At 48.1% G+C, this 13,755-nt stretch overlaps 2 protein-coding genes across 3 annotated transcripts in view; both read right to left on the reverse strand.

Annotated features, from left to right (window-relative positions):
• The window catches only part of LOC142908384 (uncharacterized), a 94,894-nt gene that overhangs the window by 34,025 nt on the left and 47,114 nt on the right, over positions 1–13,755 (reverse strand). The window lies entirely within an intron of this gene.
• Positions 1–13,755, reverse strand: part of LOC116936818 (casein kinase I-like) — an 86,062-nt gene that overhangs the window by 34,025 nt on the left and 38,282 nt on the right. For both annotated transcript variants that reach the window (XM_076058957.1, XM_076058956.1), the window contains exons 5-8: positions 9,858–9,997; positions 7,825–7,903; positions 6,724–6,798; positions 51–157 (exon numbers count right to left, since the gene is read on the reverse strand). In XM_076058957.1, the coding sequence (XP_075915072.1) occupies positions 51–157; positions 6,724–6,798; positions 7,825–7,903; positions 9,858–9,997 (401 nt within the window). The remainder of the gene's footprint in view (positions 1–50; positions 158–6,723; positions 6,799–7,824; positions 7,904–9,857; positions 9,998–13,755) is intronic.

Genomic DNA, 13,755 nt, shown 5'->3' on the forward strand with positions numbered 1-13,755 from the left:
ACTGGTAGTGCACAGTTCCACACACACACACGGGGGGTACCAGCTAGTACCTGAAGAGGATGCGGAACAGCTGACGCAGGTACATGTAGTCCGGCGTCTCCTCAAAACGAAGGCCGCGGCAATAGTTCAAGTACATCGAAAACTCAGCCGGGTAACCCTGGGTCACACAAACAGCCGCTTGATGAGTCAGCTGGTTGATGAGTTAGCTGGTTGATGAGTTAGCGAGTTGATGAGTTAGCTGGTTGATGAGTTAGCTGGGTGATGAGTTAGCGAGTTGATGAGTTAGCGAGTTGATGAGTTAGCTGGTTGATGAGTTAGCTGGTTGATGAGTTAGCGAGTTGATGAGTTAGTGGGTTAGTGAGTTGATGAGTTAGCTGGTTGATGAGTTAGCTGGTTGATGAGTTAGCTGGTTGATGAGTTAGTGGGTTAGTGAGTTGATGAGTTAGTGGGTTAGTGGCTTAGTGAGTTGATGAGTAAGTGGGTTAATGGGATAGAGAGTTGATGAGTTAGCTGGTTGATGAGTTAGCTGGTTGATGATTTAGCTGGTTGATGAGTTAGTGAGTTGATGAGTTAGCTGGTTGATGAGTTAGTGGGTTAGTGAGTTGATGAGTTAGTGGGTTCCTGAGTTAGTGGGTTAGTGAGTTGATGAGTTAGTGGGTTGATGAGTTAGCTGGTTGATGAGTTAGTGGGTTAGTGAGTTGATGAGTTAGTGGGTTAGCGAGTTGATGAGTTAGCGAGTTGATGAGTTAGCTGGTTGATGAGTTAGTGGGTTAGTGAGTTGATGGGTTAGTGAGTTGATGAGTTAGTGAGTTGATGGGTTAGTGGGTTGATGAGTTAGCGAGTTGATGAGTTAGCGAGTTGATGAGTTAGCTGGTTGATGAGTTAGTGGGTTAGGGTGTTGATGAGTTAGTGGGTTGCTGAGTTAGTGGGTTAGTGAGTTGATGAGTTAGTGGGTTGATGAGTTAGCTGGTTGATGAGTTAGTGGGTTAGTGCGTTGATGAGTTAGTGGGTTAGCGAGTTGATGAGTTAGCGAGTTGATGAGTTAGCTGGTTGATGAGTTAATGGGTTAGTGAGTTGATGGGTTAGTGAGTTGATGAGTTAGTGAGTTGATGGGTTAGTGGGTTGATGAGTTAGCGAGTTGATGAGTTAGCGAGTTGATGAGTTAGCTGGTTGATGAGTTAGTGGGTTAGTGAGTTGATGAGTTAGTGGGTTGCTGAGTTAGTGGGTTAGTGAGTTGATGAGTTAGTGGGTTGCTGAGTTAGCTGGTTGATGAGTTAGTGGGTTAGTGAGTTGATGAGTTAGTGGGTTGCTGAGTTAGTGGGTTAGTGAGTTGATGAGTTAGTGGGATGAGTTAGTGAGTTGATGGGTTAGTGAGTTGATGAGTTAGTGAGTTGATGAGTTAGTGAGTTGATGAGTTAGTGAATTGATGAGTTAGCGAGTTGATGAGTTAGCGAGTTGATGAGTTAGCGAGTTGATGAGTTAGTGAGTTGATGGGTTAGTGAGTTAGTGAGTTGATGAGTTAGTGGTTTGATGAGTTAGCGAGTTGATGAGTTAGCTGGTTGATGAGTTAGCTGGTTGATGAGTTAGCGAGTTGATGAGTGAGCTGGTTGATGAGTTAGCTGGTTGATGAGTTAGTGGGTTAGTGAGTTGATGGGTTAGTGAGTTGATGAGTTAGTGAGTTGATGGGTTAGCGAGTTGATGAGTTAGCTGGTTGATGAGTTAGTGGGTTAGTGAGTTGATGGGTTAGTGAGTTGATGAGTTAGTGAGTTGATGGGTTAGTGGGTTGATGAGTTAGCGAGTTGATGAGTTAGCTGGTTGATGAGTTAGTGGGTTAGTGAGTTGATGGGTTAGTGAGTTGATGAGTTAGTGAGTTGATGGGTTAGCGAGTTGATGAGTTAGCGAGTTGATGAGTTAGCTGGTTGATGAGTTAGTGGGTTAGTGAGTTGATGGGTTAGTGAGTTGATGAGTTAGTGAGTTGATGGGTTAGTGGGTTGATGAGTTAGCGAGTTGATGAGTTAGCGAGTTGATGAGTTAGCTGGTTGATGAGTTAGTGGGTTAGTGAGTTGATGAGTTAGTGGGTTGCTGAGTTAGTGGGTTAGTGAGTTGATGAGTTAGTGGGTTGCTGAGTTAGCTGGTTGATGAGTTAGTGGGTTAGTGAGTTGATGAGTTAGTGGGTTGCTGAGTTAGTGGGTTAGTGAGTTGATGAGTTAGTGGGATGAGTTAGTGAGTTGATGGGTTAGTGAGTTGATGAGTTAGTGAGTTGATGAGTTAGTGAGTTGATGAGTTAGTGAATTGATGAGTTAGCGAGTTGATGAGTTAGCGAGTTGATGAGTTAGCGAGTTGATGAGTTAGTGAGTTGATGGGTTAGTGAGTTAGTGAGTTGATGAGTTAGTGGTTTGATGAGTTAGCGAGTTGATGAGTTAGCTGGTTGATGAGTTAGCTGGTTGATGAGTTAGCGAGTTGATGAGTGAGCTGGTTGATGAGTTAGTGGGTTAGTGAGTTGATGAGTTAGTGGGTTGCTGAGTTAGTGAGTTGATGAGTTAGTGGGTTAGTGGCTTAGTGAGTTGATGAGTTAGTGGGTTAATGGGATAGAGAGTTGATGGGTTAGCTGGTTGATGAGTTAGTGGGTTAGTGAGTTGATGAATTAGTGAGTTGATGGGTTAGTGGGTTAATGGGATAGAGAGTTGATGGGTTAGCTGGTTAGTGGGTTGATGAGTTAGTGGGTTAATGGGATAGAGAGTTGATGGGTTAGCTGGTTGATGAGTTAGCGAGTTGATGTGTTAGTGGGTTAATGGGATAGAGAGTTGATGGGTTAGCTGGTTAGTGGGTTGATGAGTTAGTGGGTTAGTGGGTTAATTGGTTAGAGAGTTGATGGGTTAGCTGGTTGATGAGTTAGTGAGTTGATGGGTTAGTGGGTTAATGGGATAGAGAGTTGATGGGTTAGCTGGTTGATGAGTTAGTGAGTTGATGGGTTAGTGGGTTAATGGGATAGAGAGTTGATGGGTTAGTGGGTTAATGGGATAGAGAGTTGATGGGTTAGCTGGTTGATGAGTTAGAGAGTTGATGGGTTAGTGGGTTAATGGGATAGAGAGTTGATGGGTTAGCTGGTTAGTGGGTTGATGAGTTAGTGGGTTAATGAGATAGAGAGTTGATGGGTTAGCTGGTTGATGAGTTAGTGAGTTGATGGGTTAGTGGGTTAATGGGATAGAGAGTTGATGGGTTAGCTGGTTGATGAGTTAGTGAGTTGATGGGTTAGTGGGTTAATTGGTTAGAGAGTTGATGGGTTAGCTGGTTGATGAGTTAGTGAGTTGATGGGTTAGTGGGTTAATGGGATAGAGAGTTGATGGGTTAGCTGGTTGATGAGTTAGTGAGTTGATGGGTTAGTGGGTTGAGTTAGTGAGTTGATGAGTTAGTGAGTTGATGGGTTTGCTGGTTAGTGGGTTGATGAGTTAGTGGGTTAGGGGGTTAATGGGATAGAGAGTTGATGGGTTAGCTGGTTGATGAGTTGATGGGTTAGTGGGTTAGTGGGTTAATGGGATAGAGAGTTGATGAGTTAGTGAGTTGATGAGTTAGTGAGTTGATGAGTTAGTGAGTTGATGAGTTAGTGGGTTGATAAGTTAGTGGGTTGATGGGTTAGTGAGTTGATGAGTTAGTGAGTTGATGAGTTAGTGGGTTAATGGGATAGAGAGTTGATGGGTTAGCTGGTGAGCGAGGTGGTGAGCGACGTGGCGAGCGAGATGGTGGCGTGGTGAGCGAGGTGGTGAGTGAGATGGTGAGCAAGGTGGGCAGCGAGGTGGTGAGCGAGATGGTGAGGTGGTGAGCGAGGTGGTGAGTGAGATGGTGAGCGAGATGGTGAGTGAGATGGTGAGCGAGGTGGTGAGTGAGTGACGTGGTGAGTGACGTGGTGAGTGAGGTGGTGAGTGAGTGACGTGGTGAACGAGGTGGAGTGAGGTGGTGAGTGAGGTGGTGAGTGACATGGTGAGCGAGGTGGTGAGCGACGTGGTGAGTGAGGTGGTGAGGTGGTGAGTGACGTGGTGAGTGACGTGGTGAGCGAGGTGGTGAGCGAGGTGGTGAACGAGGTGGTGAGCGGCGAGGTGAGGTGGTGAGTGACGTGGTGAGTGACGTGGTGAGCGAGGTGGTGAGCGAGGTGGTGAGCGAGGCGGTGAGCGAGGTGGTGAGCGAGGCGGTGAGCGAGGTGGTGAGCGACGTGGCAAGGTGGTGAGCGACGTGGTGAGTGACGTGGTGAGCGAGGTGGTGAGCGAGGTGGTGAGTGACGTGGTGAGGTGGTGAGTGAGGTGGTGAGCGAGGTGGTGAGTGACGTGGTGAGCGAGGTGGTGAGTGAGGTGGTGAGCGAGGTGGTGAGTGAGTGACGTGGTGAGTGACGTGGTGAGTGAGGTGGTGAGTGAGTGACGTGGTGAACGAGGTGGAGTGAGGTGGTGAGTGAGGTGGTGAGTGACATGGTGAGCGAGGTGGTGAGCGACGTGGTGAGTGAGGTGGTGAGGTGGTGAGTGACGTGGTGAGTGACGTGGTGAGCGAGGTGGTGAGCGAGGTGGTGAACGAGGTGGTGAGCGGCGAGGTGAGGTGGTGAGTGACGTGGTGAGTGACGTGGTGAGCGAGGTGGTGAGCGAGGTGGTGAGCGAGGCGGTGAGCGAGGTGGTGAGCGAGGCGGTGAGCGAGGTGGTGAGCGACGTGGCAAGGTGGTGAGCGACGTGGTGAGTGACGTGGTGAGCGAGGTGGTGAGCGAGGTGGTGAGTGACGTGGTGAGGTGGTGAGTGAGGTGGTGAGCGAGGTGGTGAGTGACGTGGTGAGCGAGGTGGTGAGTGAGGTGGTGAGCGAGGTGGTGAGTGAGTGACTTGGTGAGCGAGGTGGTGGTGAGCTCACCTTGCACAGGACCTCCACAGGGGTGGTGAGCGAGGTGGTGAGTGACGTGGTGAGGTGGTGAGCGAGGTGGTGAGCGAGGTGGTGAGCTCACCTTGCACAGGACCTCCACAGGGGTGGTGAGTGACGTGGTGAGTGAGTGAGTGAGTGACGTGGTGAGTGACGTGGTGAGTGACGTGGTGAGTGACGTGGTGAGTGACGTGGTGAGTGACGTGGTGAGGTGGTGAGTGAGTGACGTGGTGAGCGAGGTGGTGAGCGAGGTGGTGAGGTGGTGAGCGAGGTGGTGAGCGAGGTGGTGAGCTCACCTTGCACAGGACCTCCACAGGGGTGGTGAGTGACGTGGTGAGGTGGTGAGCGAGGTGGTGAGTGACGTGGTGAGCGAGGTGGTGAGGTGGTGAGCGAGGTGGTGAGGTGGTGAGTTGGTGAGCGAGGTGGTGAGTGAGTTGGTGAGCGAGGTGGTGAGCGAGGTGGTGAGCTCACCTTGCACAGGACCTCCACAGGGGTGGTGAGTGACGTGGTGAGTGACGTGGTGAGTGACGTGGTGAGTGAGTGACGTGGTGAGCGAGGTGGTGAGTTGGTGAGGTGGTGAGGGTGAGCTCACCTTGCACAGGACCTCCACTGGGGTGGTGAGCGAGGTGGTGAGGTGGTGAGTTGGTGAGGTGGTGAGCGAGGTGGTGAGCTCACCTTGCACAGGACCTCCACTGGGGTGGTGAGTGACGTGGTGAGTGACGTGGTGAGGTGGTGAGTGAGTGACGTGGTGAGTGACGTGGTGAGTGACGTGGTGAGTGACGTGGTGAGGTGGTGAGCGAGGTGGTGAGTGACGTGGTGAGTTGGTGAGGTGGTGAGGGTGAGCTCACCTTGCACAGGACCTCCACTGGGGTGGTGAGTGACGTGGTGAGTGACGTGGTGAGGTGGTGAGTTGGTGAGTGACGTGGTGAGGTGGTTGTGGTGAGCTCACCTTGCACAGGACCTCCACTGGGGTGGTGAGCGAGGTGGTGAGTGGCGTGGTGAGGTGGTGAGTTGGTGAGTGACGTGGTGAGGTGGTGGTGGTGAGCTCACCTTGCACAGGACCTCCACTGGGGTGGTGAGCGAGGTGGTGAGTGGCGTGGTGAGGTGGTGGTGGTGAGCTCACCTTGCACAGGACCTCCACTGGGGTGGTGAGTGAGTGATGTGGTGAGGTGGTGAGTTGGTGAGTGTGGTGGTGAGCTCACCTTGCACAGGACCTCCACTGGGGTGGTGAGTGATGTGGTGAGTGACGTGGTGAGTGACGTGGTGAGTTGGTGAGTGTGGTGGTGAGCTCACCTTGCACAGGACCTCCACTGGGGTGGTGAGTGAGTGATGTGGTGAGGTGGTGAGTTGGTGAGTGTGGTGGTGAGCTCACCTTGCACAGGACCTCCACTGGGGTGGTGAGTGACGTGGTGAGGTGGTGAGTTGGTGAGCGAGGTGGTGGTGGTGAGCTCACCTTGCACAGGACCTCCACTGGGGTGGTGAGTGACGTGGTGAGTGACGTGGTGAGTGACGTGGTGAGGTGGTGAGTGAGTGACGTGGTGAGTGACGTGGTGAGTGACGTGGTGAGTGACGTGGTGAGGTGGTGAGCGAGGTGGTGAGTGACGTGGTGAGTTGGTGAGGTGGTGAGGGTGAGCTCACCTTGCACAGGACCTCCACTGGGGTGGTGAGCGAGGTGGTGAGCGAGGTGGTGAGTTGGTGAGTTACGTGGTGAGGTGGTGAGGGTGAGCTCACCTTGCACAGGACCTCCACTGGGGTGGTGAGTGACGTGGTGAGTGACGTGGTGAGTGAGTTGGTGAGTTGGTGAGTGACGTGGTGAGGTGGTGGTGGTGAGCTCACCTTGCACAGGACCTCCACTGGGGTGGACATTTTCTTCTCACTGATCTTCTCATACTTCTGTTTCTTAGTGGCCGCCTGGGGGCACGCGCAGACACACACTGTACACACACTGTACACACACTGTACACACTGTAACACTGTACACACAGTACACACACTGTACACACGCTGTACACACACTGTACACACTGCACAAAACACACTGCACACACTGTGCACACACCGTACACACACTGTATACACTGTACACACACCGCGCACACACTGTACACACTGTACACACACACACAGTGTACACACACAGTGTACACACACACACAGTGTACACACACACACACAGTGTACACACACACAGTGTACACACACACACACACAGTGTACACTCACACACACAGTGTACACTCACACAGTGTACACACACAGTGTACACACACACACACACAGTGTACACACACACACACACAGTGTACACTCACACACAGTGTACACACACACACACTGTATACACACTGTACACACACACACTGTACACACACTGTACACACACAGTGTACACACTCACACACACAGTGTACACTCACACACACAGTGTACACACACACACTGTATACACACTGTACACACACACACACTGTACACACACTGTACACACACACAGTACACACACACACACAGTGTACACTCACACACACAGTGTACACCCACACACACAGTGTACACACACACAGTGTACACACACACACACAGTGTACACACACACACACAGTGTACACACACACACACAGTGTACACACACACACTGTATACACACTGTACACACACACACACTGTACACACACTGTACACACACACAGTACACACACACACACAGTGTACACACACACACAGTGTACACACACACAGTGTACACACACCACACAGTGTACACACACACAGTGTACATACACAGTGTACACACACAGTGTACATACACAGTGTACACACACAGTGTATACACACACAGTGTACACACACACACACAGTGGTGAGTGAGTGGTGAGTGAGTGGTGAGTGAGTGGTGAGCGAGTGGTGAGTGAGTGGTGAGTGAGTGGTGAGCGGTACCTTGAGTCCCTGCCAAGGTAGGCTGGTGCGGTTAAAGTACATCAACACGTAGCCCAGAGACTCCATGTCGTCACGCCGGCTACACACACAGACACAGAAACACACACACAGTGTACACACACACAGATACACACACACACACACACAGACACACACACACACACAGACATACACACACACACACAGAGACACACACACAGACACACAGAGATACACACACACACAGACACACACACAGATACACACAGAGATACACACAGAAACACACACACAGACACACACACACACACACAGATACACAGAAACACACACACACAGACACACACACAGACACACACAGATACACACACATACACAGAAACACACACACACAGACACACACACACATACACAGACACACACACACACAGATACACACACAGATACACAGAAACAAACACACACAGACACACACACAGACACACACAGATACACACACACACACAGATACACACACACACAGTGACACAGACACACATACACAGACACACACACAGATACACACACACACAGTGACACACACACACAGACACACACACAGATACACACACACACAGATACACACACAGATACACAGATACACACACAGACACACACACACAGACACAGTGGTTGGTAGTGGTAGTTGGAGGTAGTTACTGGTAGTTAGTGGTAGGTGTGGTAGTGGTAGTTAGTGGTAGTAGTAGTAGTTAGTGGTAGTAGTTAGTGGTAGTTAGTAGTAGTAGTGGTGGTAGTTAGTGATAGTTAGTAGTGGTAGTTAGTGATAGTTAGTAGTGATAGTTAGTAGTGGTAGTTAGTGATAGTGATAGTTACCTCTGCTCGATCCCCAGGTGGGCGTTGATGGAGGCGTATCTCGCCGTGCCCACAGTAGTGGTAGTAGTGATAGTAGTGGTGGTAGTTAGTGATAGTTAGTGATAGTTAGTGATAGTGGTAGTTAGTGATAGTTAGCGGTAGTTAGTGGTAGTTACCTCTGCTCGATCCCCAGGTGGGCGTTGATGGAGGCGTATCTCGCCGTGCCCTTAGTAGTAGTGGTAGTAGTTAGTAGTAGTAGTGGTAGTTAGTAGTGGTAGTTAGTAGTGGTAGTTAGTAGTGATAGTTAGTAGTGCTAGTTACCTCTGCTCGATCCCCAGATGAGCGTTGATGGAGGCGTATCTCGCCGTGCCCACAGTAGTGGTAGTTAGTAGTAGTAGTAGTGGTAGTTAGTAGTAGTAGTAGTGGTAGTTAGTAGTGATAGTTAGCGGTAGTTAGTGGTAGTTACCTCTGCTCGATCCCCAGGTGGGCGTTGATGGAGGCGTATCTCGCCATGCCCACAGTAGTGGTAGTTAGTAGAAGTAGTAGTGATAGTAGTTAGTAGTGGTAGTTAGTGATAGTTAGTGATAGTTAGTGATAGTTAGTGGTAGTTAGTGATAGTTACCTCTGCTCGATCCCCAGGTGGGCGTTGATGGAGGCGTATCTCGCCATGCCCACAGTAGTGGTAGTTAGTAGAAGTAGTAGTGATAGTAGTTAGTAGTGGTAGTTAGTAGTGATAGTTAGTGATAGTTAGTGGTAGTTAGTGGTAGTTAGTGATAGTTACCTCTGCTCGATCCCCAGATGGGCGTTGATGGAGGCGTATCTCACCGTGCCCACAGTAGTGGTAGTAGTAGTGGTAGTGATAGTAGTTAGTAGTAGTGGTAGTTAGTAGTGGTAGTTAGTGATAGTTAGTGATAGTGGTAGTTAGTAGTGGTAGTTACCTCTGCTCGATCCCCAGGTGAGCGTTGATGGAGGCGTATCTCACCGTGCCCACAGTAGTGGTAGTAGTAGTGGTAGTTAGTGATAGTTAGTAGTGATAGTTAGTGGTAGTTAGTGATAGTTAGTGATAGTTACCTCTGCTCGATCCCCAGGTGGGCGTTGATGGAGGCGTATCTCGCTGTGCCCGTCAGGTTTTTATCCTCACGGTATGGAATGTGCTGTGCCCACAGTACTAGTTAGTAGTGATAGTTAGTAGTGGTAGTTACCTCTGCTCGATCCCCAGGTGAGCGTTGATGGAGGCGTATCTCGCTGTGCCCGTCAGGTTTTTATCCTCACGGTATGGAATGTGCTGCCGGGTTCGGCTGTCTCGATACTTCTTGGCGAGTCCAAAGTCGATGAGGTACAGCTGCACACACACATAGCATAGTGTACACACAGCATAGTACACACAGCATAGTACACACAGCATAGTGTACACAGCATAGTACACACAGCATAGTGTACACAGCATAGTGTACACAGCATAGTACACACAGCATAGTGTACACAGCATAGTACACACAGCATAGTACACACAGCATAGTACACACAGCATAGTGTACACAGCATAGTACACACAGCATAGTGTACACAGCATAGTGTACACAGCATAGTACACACACACAGCATAGTACACACAGCATAGTACACACACACAGCATAGTACACACAGCATAGTGTACACAGCATAGTGTACACACAGCATAGTACACACAGCATAGTGTACACAGCATAGTGTACACACAGCATAGTACACACAGCATAGTGTACACACACACAGCATAGTGTACACACAGCATAGTGTACACACAGCATAGTGTACACACAGCATAGTGTACACAGTATAGTGTACACACAGCATAGTACACACAGCATAGTACACACAGCATAGTGTACACACAGCAGTGTACACACAGCATAGTACACACAGCATAGTACACACAGCATAGTGTACACACACACAGCATAGTACACACAGCATAGTGTACACACAGCATAGTACACACAGCATAGTACACACAGCATAGTACACACAGCATAGTGTACACACAGCATAGTGTACACACAGCATAGTGTACACACAGCATAGTATACACAGCATAGTATACACAGCATAGTGTACACAGCATAGTGTACACACAGCATAGTGTACACACAGCATAGTGTACACAGCATAGTGTACACACAGCATAGTGTACACACACAGCATAGTGTACACACACAGCATAGTGTACACACACAGCATAGTGTACACACACAGCATAGTACACACACACAGCATAGTACACACAGCATAGTGTACACAGCATAGTACACACAGCATAGTGTACACAGCATAGTGTACACAGCACAGTGTACACAGCATAGTACACACACACAGCATAGTACACACACACAGCATAGTACACACACACAGCATAGTACACACACAGCATAGTACACACAGCATAGTGTACACAGCATAGTACACACAGCATAGTGTACACAGCATAGTGTACACAGCACAGTGTACACAGCATAGTGTACACAGCATAGTACACACAGCATAGTACACACACACAGCATAGTACACACAGCATAGTACACACAGCATAGTACACACAGCATAGTACACACAGCATAGTGTACACAGCATAGTGTACACACAGCATAGTACACACAGCATAGTGTACACAGCATAGTACACACAGCATAGTGTACACACACACAGCATAGTGTACACACAGCATAGTACACACAGCATAGTGTACACACACACAGCATAGTGTACACACAGCATAGTGTACACACAGCATAGTGTACACAGTATAGTGTACACACAGCATAGTGTACACACACACACAGCATAGTGTACACACAACATACTACACACAGCATAGTGTACACACAACATACTACACACAGCATAGAGTACACACAGCATAGTGTACACACACACAGCATAGTACACACAGCATAGTGTACACACACACACAGCATAGTACACACAGCATAGTGTACACACAGCATAGTGTACACACAGCATAGTACACACAGCATAGTACACACAGCATAGTGTACACACAGCATAGTACACACACACAGCATAGTGTACACAGCATAGTACACACAACATACTACACACAGCATAGTACACACACACAGCATAGTGTACACAGCATAGTACACACAACATACTACACGCAACATACTACACACAGCATAGTGTACACACAACATACTACACACAACATACTACACACAGCATAGTACACACAGCATAGTACACACAGCATAGTACACACACACAGCATAGTACACACACACAGCATAGTACACACACACAGCATAGTACACACAACATACTACACACAGCATAGTACACACAACATACTACACACAACATAGTACACACAGCATAGTACACACACACACAGCATAGTACACACACACACAGCATAGTACACACAGCATAGTGTACACACACAGCATAGTACACACACACAGCATAGTACACACACACAGCATAGTACACACACACAGCATAGTACACACAGCATAGTACACACAGCATAGTGTACACAGCATAGTGTGCACACAGCATAGTGTACACACAGCATAGTACACACAGCATAGTACACACAGCATAGTGTACACACAGCATAGTGTACACACAGCATAGTGTACACACAGCATAGTGTACACAGTATAGTGTACACACAGCATAGTGTACACAGTATAGTGTACACACAGCATAGTGTACACACACACACACAGCATAGTGTACACACAACATACTACACACAGCATAGTGTACACAAAGCATAGTGTACACACACACAGCATAGTACACACAGCATAGTGTACACACACACACAGCATAGTACACACAGCATAGTACACACAGCATAGTACACACAGCATAGTGTACACACAGCATAGTGTACACACAGCATAGTACACACAGCATAGTACACACAGCATAGTGTACACACAGCATAGTACACACACACAGCATAGTGTACACAGCATAGTACACACAACATACTACACACAGCATAGTACACACAACATAGTACACACAGCATAGTACACACACACAGCATAGTGTACACAGCATAGTACACACAACATACTACACACAACATACTACACACAGCATAGTACACACAGCATAGTGTACACACAACATACTACACACAACATACTACACACAGCATAGTACACACAGCATAGTACACACAACATAGTACACACAGCATAGTACACACACAGCATAGTACACACAACATACTACACACAGCATAGTACACACAACATACTACACACAACATAGTACACACAGCATAGTACACACACACAGCATAGTACACACACACACAGCATAGTACACACAGCATAGTGTACACACACACAGCATAGTGTACACACACACAGCATAGTACACACAGCATAGTACACACAGCATAGTGTACACACAGCATAGTACACACAGCATAGTGTACACAGCATAGTGTACACACAGCATAGTACAGACACACAGCATAGTGCACACACAGCATAGTGTACACACAGCATAGTGTACACAGCATAGTGTACACACAGCATAGTACACACAGCATAGTACACACAGCATAGTACACACAGCATAGTGTACACACAGCATAGTACACACAGCATAGTACACACAGCATAGTACACACAGCATAGTACACACAGCATAGTACACACACACAGCATAGTGTACACAGCATAGTGTACACACAGCATAGTGTACACACAGCATAGTACACACAGCATAGTGTACACAGCATAGTGTACACAGCATAGTGTACACACACAGCATAGTACACACACACAGCATAGTACACACAGCATAGTGTACACACAACATAGTACACACAGCATAGTACACACAGCATAGTGTACACAGCATACTGTACACACAGCATAGTGTACACACACAGTAGTTGTAGGTATAGTAGTTGTAGGTATAGTAGTTGTAGGTGTAGTAGTTGTAGGTGTAGTAGTTGTAGGTATAGTAGTTGTAGGTATAGTAGTTGTAGGTGTAGTAGTTGTAGGTGTAGTAGTTGTAGGTATAGTAGTTGTAGGTATAGTAGTTGTAGGTGTAGTAGTTGTAGTAGT

Source organism: Petromyzon marinus, assembly GCF_048934315.1.
Source record: "Petromyzon marinus isolate PM22_M1 ecotype Great Lakes invasive population chromosome 83 unlocalized genomic scaffold, UKy_Petmar_22M1.pri1.0 chr83_unloc.1, whole genome shotgun sequence".
In the NCBI taxonomy this organism is placed as follows: domain Eukaryota; kingdom Metazoa; phylum Chordata; class Hyperoartia; order Petromyzontiformes; family Petromyzontidae; genus Petromyzon; species Petromyzon marinus.